Source organism: Siphateles boraxobius, unplaced genomic scaffold (assembly GCF_051911475.1).
Source record: "Siphateles boraxobius isolate OS27281-9 unplaced genomic scaffold, OSU_SipBor_1 130, whole genome shotgun sequence".
Taxonomy (NCBI): domain Eukaryota; kingdom Metazoa; phylum Chordata; class Actinopteri; order Cypriniformes; family Leuciscidae; genus Siphateles; species Siphateles boraxobius.
Window position 1 is genome coordinate 37,591,123 of NW_027508734.1, and position 27,938 is coordinate 37,619,060.

Sequence of the window (27,938 nt, forward strand, 5' to 3'; positions counted from 1 at the left end):
GCCGCACCAAAAGGCATCCAGTCACGAAGCAGAGGATATCCAGATGGGTAGTGGATGCAATTGCAGTAGCCTACTCTTCGACGGGCCTACAATGCCCCATCAGATATAAGAGCTCATTCCACTAGAGGCATGGGTTGGGCCTGGTCCAGTGGTGTCTCCATTCGTGATATTCATGCGGCGGCCGGCTAGATCTACAATCTAGAAGTCCCTGCTCTGCAGGCACAAGTCCTTTCTGTTTAGTGGATTTGGCCTCAGCCGAGCCCAAACCACTATGAAGTTCCCCCCTACTATATGGGGTAACTCTGTGGCTATCGCCTATTGCTATAATACCTTCGTGGCTCCGATCAAGGTCTGGGCCACTGGTAACAGGCTATTGCCTTCTCTTACCCAACCAGCTCTCGGCCCTTCTAGTGCCTAGGCACTACATGTTTTCTTGGAACGATTGTCAAGGGCAGGATCGACCTCTATGAGTTTTTCCTGGTTTATGTTCCTAGGTGGCTCCGACTTACATCTGAGCCCCTAGCGAAATGAGTATTCCCTATTATGTCTTGGTTCCTCTAGGCTCTGCTGAGGGTTTAAGCCCAAGTATATCATTAGTCATTCCGCAGCCATAGCACGGCGTGATTGTATTGGTTCCCCATAACAGCGTCTAGCGACGCAGTACGAGTAAAGTATCGAAAGGGAACATAACGTAACCTCGGTTCCCTGAGATATGAGAATGAATACTGTGTTTCAGGCCATGCTATTTTGCTGCACGACTCTCAGTTCGTCGCTTCAGTCTAATTTAATCTGAGTATGCTATGCCAGATCGCCTGCTTTATAGCCAGATGCCACGCCCAAATTGATGCTCTCTGGCTGGCATAGCTCCGCTGCCTTGCCACTGGTTTGTTTTATTAGTCTGTACGAACAAATGGCCGTGCAGTTTCACAGCGTGATTAAAAAGACTTCAGAATTCGGAGTAAAATGAGTTTTCCCACCACATGCTCTGATCAAGCGCTCCCTACGGATTGATCCGTCTGTTTGAAAGTATGTGGAAGATCTAAGAGGATTAAAGTAATGCAGAATATGAGTTCCTGAAATCCTTCTTTATATTGCTTTAGGGTTTCATTTTGTTCCTATTGTTTATCTAATGTTCCTGTTTTCTTCTAGTTCACCCATTTGTCCACCCTGTCATGCCAAGTTCCACCCTGTCATCTTGTTGTCCACCCTGTCATCTTTAACTTTTAAGAAAATAAACAAAATATTTTAACAAGTTAACAAAACATTCTGTGTGATTTCTTAATAAACAAATGAGGGCCAGTTAATATTGTTTTAAACTTTGACTAAATATCTTTGTTGTTGGATTTTATTTAGAAAAGAATGTGCAACTATCGCATATTTTATTGGGCAAAACATATTTAGGCAGTAATTTCATTATTATCAAAAGACTTTTATCATTAACTAAAATGTTTTGTTGGGAAAGGGACACATTATATTTCTGCAGATCTACATTTTATAATCACTATGCAATGAAAATGTATTTATTCTACTTTAGATTTGTCCATGACAGGGTGGACATATTTTATGGTTTGCTCATATATTGTCATCTTGCAGTTAATTTATAAAAAGTGCTGGAGCTTGACCAATATGCATTTCTAACAGCTTAAGGTCTCCTTAATACAACACATATGAAGTTAAATGGAAAATCTCAGATTTTTATTTTAGAAATTGTGTAGTCTCAAAGGCACTTTTTGGTGATTTTGACCCATAAAATGCATGTGATGTGACAGTATAATAAAAACAGGATCCGTGCACTATCTTAAAGTGACAGCAGCCATATGTGTCTGTCATTAATATTGTTGTCAAAAGACAGCTTTTAAAGCCAGCTTTAATTATAAGGAATCTGGATTTATAGTCGATGTATTTAATTTAGTCAGGACTAAAATACTACCCAATGTTATTTTACATTTAATTACTTTCTAAAGTTCTTAATACTAGTGCTAGACCTATTCAAAAACTTTTCTCTTTATTGGTAGGCTATCTTTATTCTATTGTATTTTTTTTAAACGATTTCAACATAATGTAAAGAAATTACTGTGTTTGGTGCACATTCCAACACTTATTTAATTTAACTCTCATTGTTTTTTAATGACAAAAACTAAATTGTTTTTCAGCTATCACAACTGTTATAACACTGTTTATTCAATAAAGATATTACTGTTACTAAACTCTGCTCAAAAGAAATTTAAATTCCAAATTGATCCATATCGTGATACGTATCGTATAGTGCATTTAGTACCGTGATGCATATCGTATCGTGACATTGTTGGTGATACACAGCCCTAGCACATACTGTATATATTACACAATATAGCTACACAAAATGCAAAGTATACACATACACAATAGGAACTGCAATACTAAACACAGAGTGTGAGTCACAATCATGTAGCTAAATGTAAAACACTGTTTTGAAAAAAAAAAGTCAACTCAAAAAAATACATACACTGTTACTGTTGAAACCTCTTATTACTTTTCTTGATGCATTCTTGAGTGTTCAATGCTATTGTGTTGTATGGAAAATATCGGTTACAAAAAGCTTTGTAGAGCAAACAGTGAGGAACCTATTTATTTATTTTTGCGTCATTTTACTTAAAGGTCCCATATTATGCAAAATTCACTTTTGCATGCTGTTTGGACATGAATGTGTGTTGGCAGTGTGTGTACACAACCACCCAATAGTGATAAAAATCCACTGACTCCTTTTTTATTAATCCCCATAAATAATCAGCAGTGTCTCCCAACGACCTGTTTTCAGAATGCTGTTTTAGTGACGTCACTAAGTACAGGCCCCGCCCAAGAGTGTTGACAGACACTGCCGTTCTAACATAGACCCGCCCTGATCGAGTTCACAGCTGCTGCACTGAGGAGAATGTCTCCCAGCGTTGTAGGTGTTGTGTGGCTGGATGTATTATCCACATAGCTCTCTCTATTTACTCCCGAAATCTGAGGCAGCCGCTGAAGACGAGGTGAAATTATTTTGTTTTTAAAGAAAATGCTCCCTCAACTCCCTCAATGTATTTGCGCACTTCTTATATATTACTGTTTACTCAGCTCTTACGGTGAGTTTCTGAAGTAAAACTGACGTTTCATCTTTTGTGTTATGTACAATAAACTTTATTAAACTCCTAAGTATATGTTTGATCATCATTCGGACCTGGTCCGAAACAGCAGACTTGTAGGCTATTCATAGTGGATACATACAAGCAGATGACAAATACGTTATAATCGTAATTAAACTACTAAACTATAGCCTATCTGTTCCATCTCTATACAGCACTCTGACTCTGTAGGCATTATTGTCCGACTCCGGGGCGAAATGAACACCGTTACTGAGAGTTTCTGATATTATTATCATCATTCTGTGAGATGAAATTGTCCTGAGACTGAGCGCGAGCTCTTGAAGCTCCGCCCCCTGTGCCGTACTCATTTGCATTTAAAGGGCACACACTAAAACAGCGCGTTTTTCTGAGCACCAAAAAATGACAATTTAAACATGCTGTAAAAAATTATCTGTTGGGTATTTTGAGCTAAAACTTCACATTCACACTCTGGGGACATCAGAGACTTATTTTACATCTTGTGAAAAGGGGCATAATACGGGACCTTTAATTGAACGATCCACCTGCATGCCTCTGCTCAGCCATGGTGCCTTTATCTAGAAGCCAACGCAGAACTGATTTTTCTGTCCCGCACCCGCAAAAATGTATTTTCTTCTGCCCGCAAAAGCCCACATAAAAGTATAAATAGATTTTTTTTGTATGGGTCCATGAAATAGCCTACTTTCAAGTTGTGTCACCACAACCTACACATCAGCATAAATGCTCCTGATAATTTATTTGTCATTAAAGCATCAACATTCAAAAACCACTGTTAATTTAACATTACTATACTACAACTACTATAATATTAGACTACATAGCCTATAATAAAAGATAATGGATTTCAAACCTGAACCCAACATATTTGTATTCAAAGATCAACAGTCTGTCTGTCATTAGTCTTTAGTTTTCCACAAAAAAAAGGCGTGTTGGGGTCCCGGTACACCAGCCATGTCAACGAAACAAATTAATGAAAATTAGCTTATCAATGCATATCTAAATTTGCGCCAACGGTATCTTTGTAGAACTTCAAAAAAAGAAGTGGGGCGGGGGCTGACTGCAGGACGACTCAAACTCCACGGACAGTTTGTAATGTTTTATCAGACAATAACTACTCAAGATTTTGCTTTAGTATAATTTCCAGGACAATTAGGGCCAGATTCGGGATTCGGGACAACAGCTTAGATTTCGGAACTGTCCCGAATTTTTCCCTAGATGTCTGTGATTGGCTACTGTAACGCTGGCAGGAGGAATGAAGCAGAGAGCGAATCCAAATGCAAGCACTTTAATTATCTAACAGACAAGTAATCCAAAAAACTCTAAACTAAGAAAAGGCACACAGGACACAGAACTAGGAACATCAAACAACGACCGACAATCACCAACTGAAGAACAAGGGTATAAATACACAGGCAAACAAGCTAAACAAGATAACAAGGGGGCGTGGCTAATCAGAAACACTTGGGGAGACTAATCAACAGAACGGAGAACAGCTGAACATGTACAGACAGGGAAACACATGACAGACAAGAACAAGGAACAAAACACAACGCCCACACCGTGACATAGCCCCCCCCCCCCATGGGCGGCTCCCGACGCCCCTTGAGACAAAAACAAAACAAAACAAAAAAAACCACTAAAGTTCAGGAGGGTGGTGAAGTGGAGGCGGTCTTGGGGGAGGGACGGAGGGCCAGGTTCGTGGAGTGAGGGTGGACCTGGACCGTGGGTGGAGCAGGCTGAGCAGGCGACCCCTCGAGCGGCCAGGGCGGTGAAGACCCCTCGGGCGGCCAGGGCGGTGAAGACCCCTCGGGCGGCCAGGGCGGTGAAGACCCCTCGGGCGGCCAGGGCGGTGACTCAGGCGCAGGAACAGCAGACACCGGCGCAGGAACAGCAGACACCAGCTCAGGAACAGCAGACACCGGCTCAGGCGGCCAGGGCGGTGACTCAGGCGCAGGAACAGCAGACACCGGCTCAGGAACAGCAGACACCGGCTCAGGAACAGCAGACACCGGCTCAGGAACAGCAGACACCGGCTCAGGAACAGCAGACACCGGCTCAGGAACAGCAGACACCGACTCAGGAACAGCAGACACCGACTCAGGAACAGCAGACACACACACTGGCTTGGGCTCGGGAACAGACAACACACACACTGGCTCGGGAACAGACAACACACACACTGGCTCTGGCTCGGGAACAGACAACACACACACTGGCTCTGGCTCCGGAACAGACAACACACACACTGGATCTGGCTCGGGAACAGACAACACACACTCGGGCTTGGGAACAGACCACACACACACTGGCTCGGGAACAGACGATCGGCAGACGTGACTTGAACAGCCTCTGGATCGGCAGACGTGACTTGAACAGCCTCTGGATCGGCAGACGTGACTTGAACAGCCTCTGGATCGGCAGACGTGACTTGAACAGCCTCTGGATCGGCAGACGTGACTTGAACAGCCTCTGGATCGGCAGACGTGACTTGAACAGCCTCTGGATCGGCAGACGTGACTTGAACAGCCTCTGGATCGGCAGACGGGACTTGAACAGCCTCTGGATCGGCAGACGTGACTTGAACAGCCTCTGGATCGGCAGACGTGACTTGAACAGCCTCTGGATCGGCAGACGTGACTTGAACAGCCTCTGGATCGGCAGACGTGATTTGAACAGCCTCTGGATCGGCAGACGTGACTTGAACAGCCTCTGGATCGGCAGACGTGACTTGAACAGCCTCTGGCTCGGCAGACGTGACTTGAACAGCCTCTGGCTCGGCAGACGTGACTTGAACAGCCTCTGGATCGGCAGACGTGACTTGAACAGCCTCTGGATCGGCAGACGTGACTTGAACAGCCTCTGGATCGGCAGACGTGACTTGAACAGCCTCTGGATCGGCAGACGTGACTTGAACAGCCTCTGGATCGGCAGACGTGACTTGAACAGCCTCTGGATCGGCAGACGTGACTTGAACAGCCTCTGAATCGGCAGACGTGACTTGAACAGCCTCTGGATCGGCAGACGTGACTTGAACAGCCTCTGGATCGGCAGACGTGACTTGAACAGCCTCTGGATCGGCAGACGTGACTTGAACAGCCTCTGGATCGGCAGACGTGACTTGAACAGTCTCTGGATCGGCAGACGTGACTTGAACAGTCTCTGGATCGGACGGGACCAGCGGCGAGGACTCTGGGCTGACAGGAAGTACAGGGAGGACTTCCAGGCATTGCGGGACGCGGGAAGTCCTCTTCCTCTTCCGTCTCCGAGAGCGAGAGGACGCTGTGCTGGACGGGACCAGCGGTGAGGGCGCTGTGCTGGACTGGACCAGCGGTGAGGGCGCTGTGCTGGACGGGACCAGCGGTGAAGGCTCTTTGCTGGACGGGACCAGCGGTGAAGGCTCTTTGCTGGACGGGACCAGCGGTGAAGGCTCTGTGCTGGACGGGACCAGCGGTGAAGGCTCTGTGCTGGACGGGACCAGCGGTGAAGGCTCTGTGCTGGACGGGACCAGCGGTGAAGGCTCTGGCCGAACGTTGCTGACGTGAAGCTCTGGCCGGACGTGGCTGACGTGAAGCTCTGGCCGGACGTGGCTGACGTGAAGCTCTGGCCGGACGTGGCTGACGTGAAGCTCTGGCCGGACGTGGCTGACGTGAAGCTCTGGCCGGACGTGGCTGACGTGAAGCTCTGGCCGGACGTGGCTGACGTGAAGCTCAGGCATGTCGTGGTGAAGCTCAGGCATGTCTTGGTGAACGTGTAGAACAGGTGATGACGTGGCGTGCCACGGGAGGAAGCTCTCCAGACATCTGGTGAGTGCCTCTCTCCAGTCCAGACCGGAGAGATCGGGGAGCTCCCTCGGGTCGACCTCCTTAGCCCCCAGCCGGTAGCACATCTTAATCGCCTCATCACCCAGAGAGCAGGAGGCAGCGAGGGGAACAAACCCCCAGGTGTACTGGAACAGATCAAGGCTTTCCAGGGCCAAGGCCGCGATCTGTCCAGCGAACTCCCGGTCTAGCCTGTGTAGATCAGGCGAGATCCGTGCTGCTGGATTCATATTTGGTCGGTCGTTCTGTAACGCTGGCAGGAGGAATGAAGCAGAGAACGAATCCAAATGCAAGCACTTTAATTATCTAACAGACAAGTAATCCAAAAAACTCTAAACTCAGAAAAGGCACACAGGACACAGAACTAGGAACATCAAACAACGACCGACAACCACCAATTGAAGAATAAGGGTATAAATACACAGGCAAACAAGCTAAACAAGATAACAAGGGGGCGTGGCTAATCAGAAACACATGGGGAGACTAATCAACAGAACGGGGAACAGCTGAACATGTACAGACAGGGAAACACATGAGAGACAAGAACAAGGAACAAAACACAACGCCCACACCGTGACAGCTACATTGCACAACAATGCAAAAACATGTTATAAATAGAAACTCTGCCTGTTTCCTGCATTGTTTTTATTTTTATTTAGTTATTTTTGTTGATTTTGTGCCACAGATGAATAACAATATTTTTATTTTTAGATGTTTCATTTTTAGATATTTCTATTTTGCGGGAGTCCCACAAATCGTTTTATTCTCCCGCAACCTGCACACACATGAGTACCGTACCGCCCGCGCCCGGCCATTAAATCTAGTCCTACTCTGTTGCTTTTGCTCAGGTCTCTACCTTGATCTGTGTCTCGAGCAGATGACGTAACTTTAAGGGAGGTATAATAGCCAGACCCGTTTTACATGCCCCAGTCCCTTTACTCCACCCGCATGTCAAAACAATGGTACAAAGTTCCCCAAAAAGTGCGGAGAAAACGGTATTGCGAGCTCACACTTGACTGAATCGCAGAATAAAAGAAGCGATGCACATGAATTAGTAGGTATGGCCATGGAAAATATGTGTTGCTAAATCATTGCTGCTAAAAAAATCTGTTGCAGAGATAAAATAGGATCAAAGTTCTTAAGCTTTTTTGTCAAAAAATTGCCCAATACTTTATTTTTCTTTCGCAATACTATTATTTTCTTTTGCAATACTTTATTGATTTGCAAATATATGTGGCATGGATTTGACTCATTATTTCAGCTATCATTCATATTTTTGCTCTGTTTTTTTATTTTTTATTTTACGATTCTTTTAATTTGCGAAACATTTTATCTCTCTTGGTAGTTTATTTTTCTTCTGCAGTTCTGCACCTTAGTTTGCAAAACTTTAATATTTTGCAAATATATGTGGCATGGATCTGCCTCCATAAGATCTATTCACAATGATCTCCCACAGACACTTTTTCAAAACAAACCCCATCATCTTAGTGGTGAAGAGGTTTCCCATACCGCATCATAATGACTATAGCAACATTGTTCCCTTTGAGAGGGTGGTGATGTCACATGTCAAGGTCATACAATTGTGTTTTTTTATTAATTTGGTGCTATTATTCATAGCTGAGTAAACAACGCAGGTTAACTGTGTGTGTGTTTCGCATAAGCTGTCTTTGCTGGCTTGCAAATGGACTCTTTTGAGGAGACAGTGGATTTCCATTAATTTGTTGCCCTGATTGCACGCACTATGCGCGAATACACTGCAGACTCACTCTTGCTCGTATCCAGGGTAAATCTTCATCCCATACGTGTGTTTTATTTAACTAAATACATCATAATCGACTAAAACGCATGCGCAGGATACTTTACTTCCTGAACTAGTGCGCACCCGAGTCCGTGTAGTTTTCACATAGGCCTACACGCGAATCGCAGCACGGTTCGGGAGCAACCGAACTCAGACCACCTCCTCCAGGTAGTCTCGGGTTCGGTACCCCAGTGCGCACCCGGGTCCCATGACAGGGTTCACATTAGCGATTTTTCATGCGAACCGTGCCCCGTTCCGAACTAAACTGCCAGTCTGAAAGCCCCCAGAGAGAGTGACGGCAGGGAGAAAGCAAGAGCTCGCGCTCGCAGGACAGTACTGCCAACACCTGGAGGTTACTGAGGTTTGTCTAAAAAAGTCGCTAGATTTGTCGCTAGTCGCTTTTTAAAAAAAATGCCGCTAAAGGGGTCTGAAAAGTCGCTAAAAATAGCGACAAAGGCTAAGTTGGCAACACTGCAGACCGATCGATGAATGACATCAAAGTACCGCGAGAGCAACGGCTCCGTATGCTTTTCAATCACTCTCGCGGTAGGCTACTTTGATGTCGACCGGTCTGTGCAGCGCCGGTTCAAGTCGAACAAGCCTATAGACAGTAAAAGTGGAGTATGGAGTGCTGCAGGTCTCGTCACGTATAGAAATGGCAAGTGGGATATATAAGGAAGGCTAACCGGAGTTGGAGGATGCGCCAACTCAAGTCCGGTGTGTGGGAACATTTTGGATTTCATGTTTCCTATGATATTTAAAAATATACAGTGACACCAAGTTTAGATAAGAACTCCAGTCATATGTTTCCAAATACTGCACTTTAATTTCAAGTGAAAAAAATGTATCCTCACTCTCTAGAAGCATTGTTGATACTGTTTTTGTGTTGAGGTTGAACTTATGTTCACTTTATGGTTATGCCTTTGCTATTGTTATAGCCTCATTATAGGCAATGATGTGTAACATATTTTGACTTTTTTTAAAGATAGTGCTTTAAGAGTTCCTCTCTTTCTCTTTTAAAATATAAACATTTTGTAAGTGCTACACTGAAGTTGACAGTTTGATAAATGCAAGGTAATATTAATCTTTGTGTGCAAAAATGCACATAAGTCCCTGTAGAGATAGCAATACACATTCTCCTTTTTTTCCAAATAAACAAAAGCATTTCATCAATGTCTTCTCTCTTGCTGTATCAAAATGTCACCTAGCTTTCCTCAGAGATGGACTCAATAATGTGCTTAAAGTCAAGTAAAATTCAGTTTGTGCATGATTACATGATATACATTTTTTTTTAATACTGCAGGGTTCCAGACTGCGAGTTAAAATGTTATGTGCTCGCATTTGTGCGAGTGGACGCTTGAGCAACAGAACGACGTTGTATCAGCTGCCGCAGTCCGTAACTTATGTTCAAAATGAACGAGTAGGCTACATCATGAATCCATTTTCCAAACCGTGTTTTTGACTTATTCTGAATCACTACAGTACGCCTATAATAAGTGTTTATATTCGGACTATTTTATCCCGGGGTGGTCTCGGCTGCGGAGTAGCCCAGTGCCTGCTTGACTCACCATAGACATTAACGGAGAGAAGTTCCGTCTACAATGTTATTCCGCAAGACACGTGCAGTTTATTTATTGACGAACGTAGACGTCACGCGCATTGCACACTGATGGTGAAACGCGCCAATTACGAATTCACAAATTAAGGCATATAAAAATGATAAAAATGCTCTCACGAAACAGAGCCCCTTCCTCCTACGTCTTTTCAGCGGTTATTTTCTTCTGTCGAGCGATTACTCTCATGATCGCTCGACAGAGGAAAAGGAAATTATTATAAAATGCAGAAGGTAAGGAGTGTGAGATTTCTACTTTTTGTTACAAGTATAAACTTTTATAGCGAAAAATATGTATCAGTTTATTATAATACTCTAATCTTTTAAAATGTAATGCATACATTTGAATGTTTAATGATTTTTAAAAGATAGAAAGATGATAATAGACAGATAGATAGATAGATAGATAGAATATGATTCAAATGTAAATAGATTGTATATAATTCAAATGTAAAATGCTTAAAATTACAGATTAAAATTACTGTCCAAAATCCATTAAAATCCTGAAATTTGGCAATGATAATTCATATATTACAGGTATTTCTGCTGCAACACAGAAAGCCTTTGCTAGCCTTGGTCCATTAAAACCACTATTAATCAGCATGCATTGATTAATCCCATGGCATGTAGCAAAAAAAAAAAAGAAAAAAAAGGTGCGACCAAATCATATGCTGGTGCGACCAACTGAGAAATTGGTAGCACCACTGCAACCAGTGGAAAAGTTAGTCTGGAGCCCTGTACTGTATCCTGAATTGTGGATAATTAAGCTATACTGTATATCATATGCTGAAGTAGATTTCTGGAGTGTTAAACATTAAAAGAAAAAATAACAACAAGAACCGAAAACCGTGACGCTAAAACCGTGATACGAACCGAACCGTGGGTTTTGTGAACCGTGCCACCCCTAATGAATATGTAAAATAACGTGATCATCAACATTAAACAGCATATCAATCAAAACTGCCAAATTGTACTGAATGAAATGTCAACCCAGGACAAGTTAAAGGACTGTGCAAGCAGGGCTGTTAATGGACTCAATCTACTCCATCTATGTTTTGATCATTGTACTGAATCTGATCTGGATGTAGTCTTTGACAAAAACGAGATTTTCTCAGCTTTTTGCTTAAAATGTTTCTTTTTTATGAAACTTACCCACATTCAAATGTTGAAAGAATTAAATAAAAAAAGAATGCATAAAGCTAGAATAAAACTGTTTGATTCTGTTTAAACGCAGAGGATCTGTTCTTTCTTTTGATATATTGCATGTGCATGTATTTTGGGTATAAGCACAAAATCTACAGGAAAGAGTAAAATTTTGCACAATATGCACAATGCCTCACCGAAATGCAAGCCCTGTAACACCAACAATATTCATCTGGAGCAAATGAAACGAGTGAGTGAGGGGAGGCGGGTTTGTATGTCAACTCGCTGTCGGAGAGATGAGCGAGCGAGAAAGCGCAGCTGGTATATGAGTAATGGAAAATATGGTATGTGGAAAATGAGTATTGGAAGCGTTTTAGATATTCAGTATCGATATGTACTGAAAAATCAATATTCTTGACAACACTATATTTCACTTATTTCCGATGCCTTTTTAAAGTCTACAAATAAAAAAGATATATATTATAAATAAAATTCAATATTTTTTCCCCGTTACAACAGCTGTCAGCTGAAAATGTTTTACCATCACCTTGCTATTTGTTGCACTGTATTTCACTCCTGTCACACAGACAAACAGCAAGATTCTGAGCTGAAAGCATTGGTACATTTTAGGAAGTGCCAAATGTGAACATGCTGTTAGTGTGGATGCGAACCAATGGCAACACAGCGGAAATATCCAGAGCAGGGATTTTGGAAAAATATGACATTAATTAATTGTTAACTACTATTATCTACTTTTAATACTATTATATTATTAAACCGTTTCCTGCTTAAGGACAAATACAGTAAAATCAACGTGGCCTCCATTATCACGTTCCTCACGGGGTCATGGGATGAGGCTGAAGGGTGGTATTTGGAGATAAGGAACTCACACAGGCTGCGAGAACTCCGGAGGCTCATCGTTGACGTTGGCCATTCGAAGACGCACAGTGGCTGTGCCGGTTCGGGGCACCTCACCCTTATCCACCGCCATCACTACGAATTCATACAGGTGGTTGAGCCTCTCATAATCCAGAGGGCCTGATGGGAATATGGTGCCATGGGCTGAGATGGTGAAATCTGGACTAAGCGTGTAGTATATGATATCTGCATTCTGCTCCGAATCACAATCATTGGCTGATACTGCAAAAGAGAAAGAAACACAGGACATGGGTGTTAAAACTAAAAAGCTGCACTACAGAGAAGTGCAGAATCAGCTATTAAGATCAATCTTTATTTGAGCTTCTCAGTGTAAATAGCTTGGGCATATGCGCTTGTCAAATAAACGACTAGAACGGTTATACATGACTGGAAATCAAAAGATCCCAAGCTGTGAGTCTTATTGCATCTGACAACTACAGTAAAATGCAATGCCGTTCAATAAGGTGTGAGCCTGTTTCAAATGAACTTAATAAGGCGCTGCATACACAGTAGCTGCTTTTCACATCAACTCAACTAGTGTCGACAAAAGGGGGTAAACATTTCTCAAGCCGAGGTCCAGTTTTCCTGATTCTGCACTTTAGAACGTTTTTGCTGAGTTGTATATTACACATTTTAAGTTATAAACGTATAAGCAACATTATAAACATTAAACATTATAAACAACATACCCAAAGAAAGAAAGAAATGTCCGACTCAGACAAAACAAACTGCAGAGACATCTGTTTTTGCTAGACAATAAACAATAAATAAATATTATTAAAAAATGTTTTTAAAAAATTACTTCCCTGAAATATTGCATAATTTGATATATGCAGGCAAAACTGGATTTAAGGACAGTAAGTGGTAACACTATTTCGATAGTCCACTTTAGACATTGTAACAACTATAAGAAACTTTGCAACAACATGCCAACTACCAGTCATTAGAGTATTAGAAGATCGTTTGAGTATGTCTGCTTACACTTTATTGTGATGCTCCTCCAACAGACATTCTACTGACTATAAGTAACTTTGCAACTACGGATTGCAACTAACCCGAACTAGGGCTGCACGATGTATCGCTTTAGCATTGATATCGATGTCATGTATAGCCTAGGGATCGTAGTTCTTTGATCGGTGATCCAGTTCAGAACGCATGTGATTCACGGATTATTTGCAAACTTTAACCATCAAAGAGTGAAAGTTTATCATTTGCATGCGTTTTTAAGTCTAACCAGGCATCGAGCGCAAGAGGACTCGCGCACTGTTTTCTGTGCGCACACACATAGCCGAGCAGACAGCACGTGAACACCGAATTCTGTTCTCTTTCTTTTGAGCTTAAACAGACACGTGCACACAAAATGAAGTCAAAAGGCCTGTCTCGGCGAGTATCCTCGTAAACATAGTCGGTTATGTTTGTAAACTGAGAAAGAAAACACATGCGTGTCATTTATATTAGGTCCGTTCATTCATCTTAAAGGGATTGCAGACTAATGTAAATGCAGATGTTTGTGTCACCAATGGTGATCAAACAACAAAAGAGAAAATGACTTGTAGCTTTAACAAAGATAAATTGTATTAATTAGTTAATTATATTAGTTAAATTTCATTTAGACTGTTATTTTTACATTTGATTATTTAATTTATGTACCTGAATACTGTTAGATTTACCTGAAAAAACATAAAGCACTGCTTATTTCAATTGTATTTTCCTTCTATTGTATTTATCTATGCTCTAATTTGTTTATAATTTTTCTAAGCAGATTCACTCCTCTACAAAATCACCCCAATTATTATTGAATGATTATTTCTTTTCAAATAAAGCTATTCAAATCTTCTGGTGAAATTGTTTTTATAACGCAATAATATATCGCAGAAAAACAAAATATCACAATTTAAGTTTTTTCCAATATCGTGCAGCCCTAACCCGAATCCTAACACCTAACCATAAACCAAACAGTCTACTTATTTGAGAGTTAATTGACATGTAGTAGCAAAGTTACTTATAGTATTAGTAAACTGTCAACTTAATATCTGCAAACAATTCATTTTGATGGTCCTCCAACAGACATTCTACTGACTATCAATAATTTGTCAACTACATGTCAACTTATTACTAACTCTAACCTAACAGTCTAATGAGAGTTGACATGTAGTTGCAAAGTTAGTGCCAGCCAGTAAGCTAATTCTTGAGCTTTTCTTTATAACTGATGAAAGCATTTGATTTTTGTCTATGATTAGTGCACGAGGAGTGCAAAATTAAATCAAATATTTCATATATTTAAACATGTATCAACAAGTAAAAAACGACCTTAGTTCTGAAAACCTGAGCTTCTGAAATATTACAGTACAAAAAGATCACTATTGTAATCCCAACCCGGGCATTTTTCAACAGATGACATTTATATTTAACCCTCTTTCAAGTTCTATTGAAATGTGCTTGTTGAGTGTGTGCTCAATCAGGTCCACCTGATCGCACCTAACAAGTCCTTGTGGCAGGTCCCAAATCCCCCTCTACCTCACTCAATTCCATCTACTGCAGTGATGTCCAAGAATACCATCATGGGAGAAGTAAGATAAAGACAGGAAATTAAACAGGATAATACCATAATGATACATCGTCTAAATCCTAATATTCTGCTGTTAATGAAGCTGAAGTGGACCTCCAGCAATAAAATCCAGAAAACCTAAGCCATTATGAAAAAGACTGTTCCCACAGATGTTTAAATTAGAAATTGTACACCTCATACACTATGAATGCTTGATTAGACGCCACATGTTACAAATTATTCTTGCAAAGTAGCCCTTCTTCTGTTCTTCTGGATAGGTTTGACTGGAGCACGCATGATATTTCATGCTCGGTAGAGATAATTGCTATGAAGCACACACAGACGTGTGTGCAGATGTTGGTTGGCATGCACCTGCTAATCTGCACATCTGCTGGACACCTCACCACATCACCTTTCTCATCCTGCCAGGAGTCTCTGTGTTAAGCTCTCAAAATGTCTGCCAAGTCCTGTTATTCTCCAGACCAGCAGTGCTTTTTGATCGGTAACTTTCCAGTGTTTGTTTTTTTTGTTCTCTTTTGTTTGTCGCTGTGTCTGCATTTGCAGTCTGTCTATCTTCAGCAGTTGTTGTTTTGTCCATCACTTCATTTCTGAGTTGCTTTGATAGCAGCTGTGGTTGTCTAAAATTTAATGAGCATATGAAAGCTCTTCTTATCATAGCTGAGGGCATGTGTTTTCCATTCTGTGTGTTACAAGTGCACTCTCAGGAGTTGGTACATAAACTCCAGGTTCAATGTGCAATTTAGACACATGAAAGGGCACATCAGGGGAGAAGTGCTTCAAAGGTGGTGTTAAACAGAATGATAGAGGAAGAAAATGTCATATTTTCGTCTTATTATGAGAAAGAGATTTTCTTCATTGGGCCATGCTAGTCTCAAATTGCAGAGAGCTCTAATCTGATTGATGAATCACACATGGACAAAAAATGCATTATAACAGTAATTGCTGTTTCAATTAAAACATTATTGACAAAAACATGTAGAGAATACAATATATTAGCAATGCACAGACAATGTTTTTGAAAAACATTTAGAAGGAAGATGGCTGTTTCATATAATTTATTTGTATCCAATAATGTTGTGGATTTACCCATTTAAACTGCATGACCACCAGTAACTTCCTGGTTGCGTATGCAACCCACCGTTCCCTGAAGGAGGGAACAGAGGACGTAGTCTACGTAGACTGAAAGGGATTATGCCAGGGAGCCAGTCATCTTCGAGTACTATTGAACGAGCCAATGAAATTGGCGGAAATTTTGAGGGTGGAGGTAAACAGCCTACTCCAACCCCTCTCGCAGGAAAGAGAGTCACTCACTAAGAATGTGTAAGTCACGTTGTGAATAAGCTCTTTCATCAACAACGCACTAAAACATCAGTGCTCTTGACTAAAACATGAGCAATGAGTTACTTATGAAAGAATTATTTACAACATTGTATTGCAAAAGTTAACTCATAATATTATTTCAGGAGCCTGTTTTTCACAAAGCATTTGTTAAATGCTAACATGAACATTTGGTATGTTATTTGCATGAATAACATACAGGGTGTGACGAGATCTTTCTCATGAAATCACAAATTAACATAGAATATCCCACCGCTACATCCACATTACATTACGGTGCCCACCGCGCCACCACCTCCACTGTTGTTTTGCTGTTTTTATAAAAATGTAAACTATTGTAAACGTTTGCTCTGCTCATCCAGCACGAGTTTCAATCACACAAAGTGCAGCGGGAATCACAGTTCACTGTTCGCGTGACGATGGTGGAGGATTCGTTGCGCAACAGAGCCTAAGCATCTGATAAATGTCTTAACTTGTAGAAGCCGCACTCAGCACCGCTGCATCTTATACACAGAGTACCCCCGATCGCAAATCTACAAATTAGGCTACATGCAATAGTCTGTCTACCAATATCAAATCGATCTCTGGACTGTGTAGTTGTGGCTCTGGTCTCGGTTAGCACTAATATTGAGAGAGTACTGTAACGTCTGAAGAAAGACAGACAAGGGAGTCTCCGTTTCTGAACTTTTAATCGGAACGCAATAACAACAGTACACAAAGGCACCAGCCTAACTCACTCACTCGTTTCTCTCTACCCGGCCTTTTCAGAACTCACCGCCTAAACCCTAAAACTGCCGGTGCAAAATAAAACAGCAATTTCACAACAATTATAAAGAGTCGGTGCGCTACAGTACTGGTTGCACTTGAACTTATTGTTTGCACTTAATAAGACTAAGAGAAAACTGTTATTTTTGTTATATATTTGTTTTAATGTTCATTTTGTGGAAATGAGTTCAATTATGAGGTCACACAGACTCAATCAGAAGTTCTGGAAGCTCATAAATGTACAGTAAGGTCTGAAGTGACTCATGTGAAATCATACAGGAGAAAAGCCAGTCAATTGAGTTTGTGGCAAAACCTTTTACAGTGCTTGTATATTGTTGTCTTTCAATGTATTTGAAAATTCAGACTCATAAAGTAGAACTGAAATGACATTCACTAGAAGATTATTAGTTAAAACATTTTAAAATGCACTTGCAGACAATCTTTCCAGTCATGAACTTTATCATTGAGGATTTCTATAAAATATTGTGCAAACATGTCGTCTCATTCTCGTGAACCAAATCTCGTGTCTAGTCTCATCTCGTGAGATAAGTGTCTCGTCACACCCCTATTATTTCCTTCAACTAAAATTAAAAGCCATTTTATTTAAATGAATGATAAACACATGATGAAATATTGAATAGACTTAAAGGAGTTTTGGTAACACTTTATTTTACAGTGTTCTTGTTGCACGTGTTACATTTACACTGTAATTAATTGCTGTACAATTTACAGCAGCTGGCTGTTTTTTAATAATGCAGCATTTTGCGGTAAACTGCAATGCATTCTGGGGTCCCGTGGCGGTTTGACTCAAATTTATGGAATATTGCTGTAAATGTCTTATGTTGACGTATAAGGCATTGAATGGACTCTCTCCTCAATATCTCGCCGAGCTTTTAATGCCCTACATTCCAACACGTAATCTTCGCTCGGCTAATGCCGGTCTCTTAGTTGTCCCGGTAACGAACAAAAAAACAATGGGTGATAGGGCGTTCTCTTCAGTTGCCCCAAAGTTATGGAACTCCTTGCCTTCTGAAATAAGATTTGCTCCATCTTTGAAAAGGTTTAAATCATCCCTTAAAACTCATTATTTTACGGAAGCATTTGGAGAAAGGTGATATTGGTGGTTGTTAATGAGATGTATCTTTTGGTATTCTCTGGTTTTTATTTTAATTGCCAAAATACTCTGTTTGTATTATTGCCTCTTTTATGTGTTTTCTTAATTCTGCTTGTGTAAAGCGCTCTGAGAATTAACTTTTAAAAGCGCTATATAAAATTAAGTTATTATTATAATAATAAATTTCAAATCTACAGAGCCATCGTCGTGGGATTTTCAACGGTCGTGATTCGGGTAGCGGCAAGGCGAATGATTCACACACAACTGTGGTAAGTGACTTTTAGGTTACTTTTAGTTTTCATGTTTTGTAACTGTCACAGTATATAAGGGTAGGCTATATATTAGCGGTTACTATTTGTAATCCAGGATTCACACGCCCGCGGTAGGTTTTCAAACATTCCCCGGCACTATAGCATCTATGGGTAGAAAACCTGAGTGCCCACATTTTGAACATCATGCTTCAATGACACCAGTGGGTATTCACGGAAACTTCGTGTTAATTAGCACAGTTCGTCGTGATTATTTTATGGCAGACAGTCGTCTGTTAACACGGGTGCAGAAATGAAAATGCGTTGCTAAGGCCTTGCTGTCAACCCGCTCACGGAGCGTCGCTGAATGGGAGAATGGTGCTGTTCCAAGCGGTTTACTTGACCAGCTAGGTGTGGATTTGTGTGACTTTGTTATCTTCAGCCAGTTAATGTTAGTGTATTGTATACACTAACACACCTCGCCACTGCACATTTTGCATGTCTCCCTCACCTAACACAGCTGATTAAGCTCATTAGGACAGACTGGCAGACTTGAAATGGGTGTGTATGATGAGTGAGACATACAAAATGTGCAGTGGTGAGGGGTCCCCAGGACAGGTTTGAGAATCACTCCAATAGAGGGATAGAAAGCTCTCTGATTTCATCAAAAAGATCTTCATTTGTGTTCCGAAGATGAACGAAGGTCTTACGGGTTTGGGATGAAATGAGAGTGAGTAATTAATGACAGAATTTTCATTTTTGGGTGATCTAACCCTTTAATTTCATGTACATGAATTATTATTATTATTTTAATAATACAAAGTAATATGACAATAATTTGGGGTAAAGTTTTTGACAATATTTTCTTTCAGATTTGTAAGTTATATATTAAATCAAATTTGAACTGTTTTTCAAGATTAACAAGTGTCAAAGTTTTTTTTTTTGCTAGGTGAATTAAGTTATACATTCTACAGCACTTTATGCTGTTAAAAATAGTCTAGAACGTATGCAGTTAATAGTTTAAATGTAGAATTCAGCTGCCAGTCATTAATAGGCAGCAATCAGAAAAATATATTGAATATACTACATTTTACGTACTTACGTACCTCTCGATATACAAATACACATTTAAGTAGATTACTGTAAAAAAAATACAGCAATTTAACAAATACAGCTATTTACTGTAATCCGAGAATACAGGGAAATACTGTAAATTAGTTAAAGTAACTGGCTGGCAACCCTGCTGCCAGTATTTTACTGTAAGATTTACAGGTATTTTTTAACAGTGTAGTTACTATAGTAATAACTATAAATTATGCATAATTACCTCATTAAACCCTCATTCTAACCCTTACCCTATAGTAAGTACTTCTAGTTAATTATTATTACTCTGTACTTACATGTATAATTACACTGTAACACGGACACCTTAAAATAAAGTTAAACGGAATTTGTTTTAACAAAAGTCAAAGTATGACTTTAATGATATCCGTGTATTAATGAACACGGCTACTATTCCAGTGTTGTTATACAATGACCTCTAAGTAACAGCTATGGTACATTAATGTGCAGGTCCACAGACTTACCCTGCAGCAGCGACGTTGCGGTCGTGACTGTCTCAGGGACACCGTCTTTGCTATAAATGGACTGCAGGAACTCTGGAACACAGTCATTCTCGTCTGTGATGACCACTCGCACCTGTGAGAAACAAGTGAAAAGGAAGCCGGAAGGCACAAAAATAGAAAGGTGAGAATTGTTAACAGAACAATTGGGCAGATCATAATATCTTGATTTATGATTTATCATCAGGGAGAAAGATAGCACATCAATGTGACTTGTCCCCAGGGTTTCCCAGAGTCAAGAGGTCTGCTGTTTCAAAAAACCATTGCCAAAAAGCTCTTTTTAACAAGCATAAAAGGCCATATACTATCACTCTTTATAACCATCATACTGTTTAATCGTGGCACTTTCTCACTGCAAATTATTTGATTTCAAGAAGTTATATTCATACATAAGCAAGCATCTGTGCCTGAGTTTTGAAGTAGTGAAGAATCAAAACACAAAAGGACAAATGTCCTACAATATCACATGGGCATGCCATAGCTCTTTCTCAATTTGTTCCAAAAGCATCAGGGAAGCTGAAAGAGGCACCTAATGCCTCCCATAAGACTGAATTAAGCTGAAAGTTGCTGTCTGAAGGAGGAAAAACACTGTTTGAGTGCTTTTTCCCATGACACTGTTGCTAAAGCTTCCTGGCAGTTGCTAAGTGACTCTAATAACCTATTCACTTCAATTTCAGAGTCTGGAAATAGACAGACCTAGTGAGAAATGGTCAAAATTGTGACAACAGTTCACAGTCTACAATGTTACTCATATATCTTACTCTAACAGAGACCATAATCCAAAATATCATATAAAATAAAATGCCATAAAAGACTGAATCAAAAAGAACAAGACAGAAGGATCCCAGAGGGAAAGTTTTTGGATCTCAGTAACTGCCCAGACCCCAATTTTATAAAAGAGTATAATACAATGCTTAGTTTTTCCATTGTAAGTAAAACTAATACTTATAATAACCAAAGACATTGTATCAGAAAAGAGACCTGATATGGCTGATGCAGGAAAGCAAGAAATCAGCATATTAGAATGATTTCTGAAGGATGTGTCACTGAAGACTGGAGTAATGATGCTGAAAATCCACCAACAGGCATTAATTACATATTAAAATAGAAAACAGTTCATTTAATTTTAAGAATATTTCACAATATTACTGTTTTTACTGTATGATAAAATAAATGCAGTCTTGGTGAGGAGAAGAAACTTCTTTCAAAAACATCAAGAAATCTCACCGACCACACACTTTACATTATTTAAATGCAGATCAATTCACTAATGAATCAAACCTTCTTGTGAACTGACTGATTCATAGAAATAAACAGACTCAAAAGAACAATTCACTTACATATAACATGACTATGGCATGCAAGCGTGTTTTATTCTACACAAATATTGTTAGGCAACATTTTTATAGCAGATATCATAAAACAAAATGCATATATATATATATATATATATATATATATATATATATATATATATATATATATAACAGATATTTCTATGACTTTTTCATATTTTCCATAACTATAAGAACCATAATAACTGTGATTGAACGGGCCATAATTATTGATTCAAAAGCCTGTTCATTTTGACCATTGTTAATGATGTAATTTTAAACTGTGTTTTGTTTAGTTTGTTGTAACGGGTGCTTTAACAGAGTTAAAAGTGTTCGGAGTCTCAAGAAACTGAGATGTGAGAAGAGTTACAGAGTGATTTCAGGGTGACAGATGGGCTGCTGTGTTGCTAAATATGAGGATGCGACAGGGAAATGTATCTCTGGACTTTGTCTCACTGGACTTTTTTTTTTTTTTTTTGTCTACATGCCCTTTTGCTCCCCATCTGCAGTTAGACACACTGTGCCATGCACTGTTTTGTACCATTCCCAAGCTAATAGCTAATAGTTGGGATTTTGGCTGGCCTGCCTCAGGCCAGGACAGATGTATGGATCACTGAGCAGCCAAATCAAGTCGTGATGAGGCGAGACTACATCCTCCAGGGGAATAATACTGTATGAGGCATGAATGGGACTGCTGGGTATGTCTTTGATTTCAGCTAAATTGTTGCCCTTACATTTCCCACAGTGCCAGAGCCTCTCCTTTATTTTTATTTTTTGTCAGTATAAGTGACCATAATTTCAATGGAAGGCATAAGTAATATGAATAGTATCAGCAATGTGTCTTAATTAATGGACAACTGGAAATTATGTTCACACTGAAATAAGTGCACTCTACTACTTCTAATGAGAACCCTTTCTCTTTCTTTCTTTCTTCCTTTCTTTCTTCCTTTCTTGCTTTCTTTCTTTCTTTCTTTCTTTCTTTCTTTCTTTCTTTCTTTCGTTCTTCCTCTCTTTACATGCAGTAATTCTACATAGACACAAATAGACCTCAACACTTTACACACAGAACTCAACCACAGTGAAAATCAACAAATATAAATGAGTAAAATGATGGGTTCTTAACATCACCAAACAATAGCTTACAGTTATAATAAAAAACACTGCTAGAGGAACATAAATAAAGCCAGCAAGTAGTAAAACAATAATATTATAACACACTAAACGCATAATTTATTTATGTTGCAATGCTGGGAGTTGTTTATTCAGACTGTATTTGGCTAGTTGGGACAACATTAATGGGAATTATGTTGGTCTTACAAGCATTTTTACAGAGATTCACAGTAATTCACATTTCACTAGTAGCTATGACCCCACATTCAAATTAAAATTTGTGATACTGTCTATCAAGCTGGCACAATTACTAGCTATCGTTTAGATCATATGATTTGTTTTGCATAAATAAAAATGACTGGATGGAGAGCTAAAGGCATATACAAATCTCTGATATCATGCACTTATATTTCTGTGGATGAGTGAAAGGCATGAATAATTTACCTTCATACTATCAGTTATGATGAAGAATCAAACCCGTTATTATGGCATCTTTAATCATTGTTTCCCCATACATTTGTTTCACTGCTTTTTATTTATTTATTTTTATTATTATTGATTTCTTGTTGCTATACAACCACCAAGAGCAACCTGTTGAGACTGTGAAATAAATAAGATATTGAATAAAGGTTTTATTTCTACTAACATCAAAAATCCCATATATTACCCAAATAAATGAAATAAATGAGAATGAAATAAATAAGATATTGAATAAAGGTTTTATTTCTACTAACATCAAAAATCCCATATATTACCCATTAAATTTAAGACGTTGAAGCATAAAAACAAAGTCACGTTGAGCGCTGCCGTCCACTACTGTCGAAAGTGCTGGCTTGAAATTCTATGTTACTTTTTGTTTTGTGTTGATAGACCAAGTAAAAACGGAGATATGATCATTTAAACTTTATATAAACAAATATTGACGCGTTCGTAAATGAACGCCAGATGTGATGCGACAGGCGTTGCATTTATTCTAATAACTTCGTCGGTTTTTGTCATAAAACAAAACGGAGAAAAATGTGTGAATCTGCTGACTCTGCTCTTCAGGCTGCACATTTTAGGGAATGGAGGAGGAGCCAACTGAGCAAAGAAGCGAAATTGAAAGACAGAGGATTTACGGAGTTGACAAAGAGAGACATACGGTTATATACAGTATATATCATGTATAGAGAGATATTATTGCTAGTTTTTGGAAGAGTTTGAGTAGATTTTGAGAGTAGTTTAGGAGTAGTGTAGATAGTTTAGGTAGTTTAGGAGTAGTTTAGTTTAGGAGTAGATTTATGTAATCTGTTTTGAGGAGTGGCACAGATAAAAAAATGAATTAAATAAAAAACACCTGATATTTGTTGTAAATACTTGTATGTATAGTTTGATTTTGTGTTAATTTTACCTTTTGTATGGTATATTTGCACTATTGAGGAACCCCTCTGACTCAAGGAATGAAAGCCATGTAATGTAGCTATCTGTGTAATTGTACATTAAGTGTTTTGTAGAGTTTCTAAGCAAAAAAGTAAAGAAAAAACGCCACACCTCCTTTTTGTGATATATAGGTTCATTTTATCTTAATTTTAATTTTTTTATTTTGTATCTGCACTATTTGGTAAACCTTATACTCTGGGAATGCAAGGCCTTAAATATAGCTCTCTGAATAATTGTGTGCACAACATTTTTAAAAAAGTGGCTGAGCTAAAAAGAAAGAAAAAAAGCCTATGGCTACACCCGCTTTTTTTTGTAAATCATATTTTTTTTTGTATATAGCTTGATTATATCTGAATTGTGCCTGTATATGTTGACATTTACAACTTGTGTTTACATTTTAAACCTTTTAAAATGCTTCATTGAGCATGCTTGTGTTTTTTGTAGTAGAAAAGCTATCATTTTTCTATTTGGATTTAGTGTTTTTTGTGTGATTTTGGGTCCAGTATGTTGATACAGTACATCAAAGTGAAAAACTAATTGTCTGGTCATATAGGTGATGTTGTGCTGAAAAAAATAATACCAAACATTGCTATGGTAAACATTTGTTTATGTGGCAAAATTTAAAAAATAAAATAAAAGCACTCAAAAACGGCCAAAATAGCCCAAGACTCAGAAGGGTTAAGCTTTATTCTGAAAGTAATAAAGTTAGTCTTGTGAACCAAGAGATAATGAATCATTTTGTAGTAAAGTCACACTGTAAACAGTACTGGATTAACATCAGCAGCACAGACAGACAATGTATAGAACTATATAAAAATGACGTTTTATAAGATTTAAAATTACATTTAGAAACAGAGAAATTACTTGTTTCTTCTGCACCACCAGACAGACTCCATTTGTTTGTACTTTATTCTCTGGTTTGTTGTGTGACAAAATGTTATCATAGAGATCACCATCTATCAAATATCTAATATCCCTCAAATATAAAAAATAATTAAGCATAGTTACAAAACAACAAATTTGCATAATAATTTTATGATTTAAAGAGAGTTGATTGTTTGGGCTCTGAGAAAATGTGTGTGTGTGTGTGTGTGTGTGTGTGTGTGTGTGTGTGTGTGTGTGTGTGTGTGTGTGTGTGTGTGTGTGTGTGTGTGTGTGTGTGTGTGTGTGTGTGTGTGTGTGTGTGTGTGTGTGTGTGTGTGTGTGTGTGTGTGTGTGTGTTTGTGTGTGTGTAAAAATCTTAAATCTGGACCCTGTCCCAGTCTGACTGTGCACCTGCAGCACTCACCTCAGCAGCACTACTGAGACTGTCCTGGTTCTCACTGGCCCTCACCAGCAGCAGGTAGCGGTGCTGGTCACTCTCATAGTCTATAGTACGGGTCAGACCAATCTCCCCAGTCTCTGGCTGGATGCTGAAAAGACTGCTGGGATTGATGAGCAGGCTGTAAGTTACTGGCTGTTTTTGGAAGGACACTGCTGGAGTGACTAGGAAGCTGGATGAAAAAAGACAAAGAGAGAGAGAGAGAGAGAGAGAGAGAGACAACCTGATTGACTATAATCCTGATTATGATGTTCTATAAGTGAGCAAACAACTGGAAAAGAAAGAAGAATGGGTTACCAAGGTTAAGTTAGAAGTGCACCAAAGACTTTTAAGCTAATTTGGACATATGTGGAATAAAAGTTTCAATCAAACCAACTTCCAAGGTGAACGCAGTATATCTTCAACAACATTTAGCAATAATCACAGAGAAAATGACTGCAGATGTGGGGGATTGTTTGTTGAGGGAATAATGTAACAATAAATGGTACAGCAGGGGAAAGATTCGTCTCAGGCTCATTGATCGTGTGTAAAGGCAGAAAAAAATTCTAAATTCACAGTTCCCTTTCAAGGGAACTCGAGCTGCGTTGAGACGTGGTGGGAGCGCTCTGCGTGATTGTGTCGTGAAGCACGTCTATAATCAGTCCAATGGAAGAGCGAGACGTCATAGGCGGGTGACGTTATAGACCAGGAAGCTATAAAGCACCACTGAAAACAAACCGCGACAGCTTCTGTTGCCTTCAGCAAGCGCTCTCTGTATACTGTCCTTGTCTATTTACTGTTGTCTGTCACAAGCACATTATATCTATCTATCTATATATATCTATATATATATCTATATATATCTATATATATATATATGTTTATATATATATATATATATATATATATATATATATTATGGCGAAACAAGAGTTTAAGCGTTGTGTTGTCCCTTGCCCTCGTTTCATCACGGGTGGGGACACACATCAGCTTTGTGTTGCTTGTTTGGGAGTGGAGCATGCCCAGTCAGTTCTCGAGGGAGCTGACTGTGAGCATTGCGAGAAGCTGTCCATGAGGACGCTCCGCTCTCGCCGGGCGTTCTTTGAGGAGGACGGTTCGGTTCGCGCTCCCCGAGGTGCGGGTCCCGCTGCTGCCGAGGCACAGCGAAGGCTTTCATCTTGGGGTTCGCATATGGATCTAGTAGCGGGGCTTGAGACGGGCCCAGCCCTTTCTCAACTCTTACCTGCTGGATCCGGTGCCTCTGCCGGATCCGGTGCCTCTGCCCAGGAAGGAGCCCGCGCTGCGGCTTCTCCTTCCCAGGTCGGGGCACCATTGCTGAGACTATCCAGTTCTGAGGATCTGGATGTCGTCAGTATTGATATGGGGGATTTTGAGTCTTCACCAGCTCATACCCCCGGTAATGATGAGGAGCTTATGGAGGTTTTATCTCGTGCTGTAGCTAAATTAAATATTGAATGGCCAGCCGATGATTCTCAGAGTGTTATTAAAAAGAGTTTATTAGATGAAAGATTTCTACCATCTAAAACACAGCCTCCACGTCGGGGACTCCCGTTTTTTCCCGATCTCCACAATGAGGTTTCGAGATCGTGGAATAAACCGGCGTCATTCAGAGTGTTTAACCCACAAACCTCTAACTATAGTAATGTTTTGGGTGCATCTGATTATGGTTATTTGACGGTGCCTCGGGCTGAAGAGACGCTCGCGAGCTATCTCTCTCCCGAGTCAGCGTCATCATTAAAAGCCCCGACGTTACCCACCAAGCCCTTAAAATCTACATCTTCGCTGGTGGGTAAAGCTTATTCGGCAGCAGGTCAGGCTGCGTCATGTCTGCACACTATGTCTATACTGCAGGCATACCAGGCTGATCTGCTGAAGGATATCGATGAACGTGAGGAAGTCAGCGCTGATGCAATTCGAGAATTGCGTCGCGCAACAGACCTGTCTCTCCGGGCCACCAAGGAGGCGGCCAAATCAGTGGGCCGTTCTATAGCAGCCCTGGTGGCCACGGAGCGGCATCTTTGGTTAAATCTGTCAGATATAAAAGATAAAGATCGGTCTGTTCTTCTGGACACACCACTTTCACCTTCAAGTTTGTTCAGCGACGCTATCAACTGTGTCGTCAATAGGTTTCAAGAATCGAAAAAACAATCTGCTGCGTTCCAGAGGTTTCTTCCTCGACGTTTCGATGTCCCCGAGACTGCTGGGCGGAAAGTGATTATTAAATCCGAGCAGTCTCGTCCGAGTACAAGCTCCTCACAGCACAGAGTGCATCAAAGACAGAGCGTCACCAGTCGGGCTCCTCCACCATCTGGGGAACCTGGCTGGCGGTCGCAGTCCAGGCCAGCTAGGGGTAGGCAAGATCTGAGGACTGTCATATCTAAGAAAGCTTGGGCCCAGCTGTTAGAATCTGGTCTCTAGACTGAGGTCGTTGAGACCACCCTTCAATCCAGAGCTCCTTCCACCAGGAAACTATATTCATTTAAATGGAAGCTGTTCTCTACATGGTGTGGAGAACGTTTTTTAAATCCTGTTAACTGCCCGGTTGGTACAGTTCTCGATTTCCTACAAGACCGTTTCTCTGCTGGATTATCTCCCTCCACCTTGAAGGTGTACGTAAAAGCTATATCTGCTTATCGCTCCCCTCTGGGGGCTTCTTCTCTGGGGAGAGA

At 40.2% G+C, this 27,938-nt stretch overlaps 1 protein-coding gene across 1 annotated transcript in view; it reads right to left on the reverse strand.

Annotated features, from left to right (window-relative positions):
* LOC143737618 (neural-cadherin) overlaps nt 1-27,938 on the reverse strand; it is a 394,396-nt gene that overhangs the window by 214,233 nt on the left and 152,225 nt on the right. Inside the window, exons 4-6 of the mRNA XM_077229313.1 lie at nt 25,237-25,441; nt 20,050-20,161; nt 12,402-12,651 (exon numbers count right to left, since the gene is read on the reverse strand). Coding sequence (XP_077085428.1) covers nt 12,402-12,651; nt 20,050-20,161; nt 25,237-25,441 — 567 coding nt within the window. The remainder of the gene's footprint in view (nt 1-12,401; nt 12,652-20,049; nt 20,162-25,236; nt 25,442-27,938) is intronic.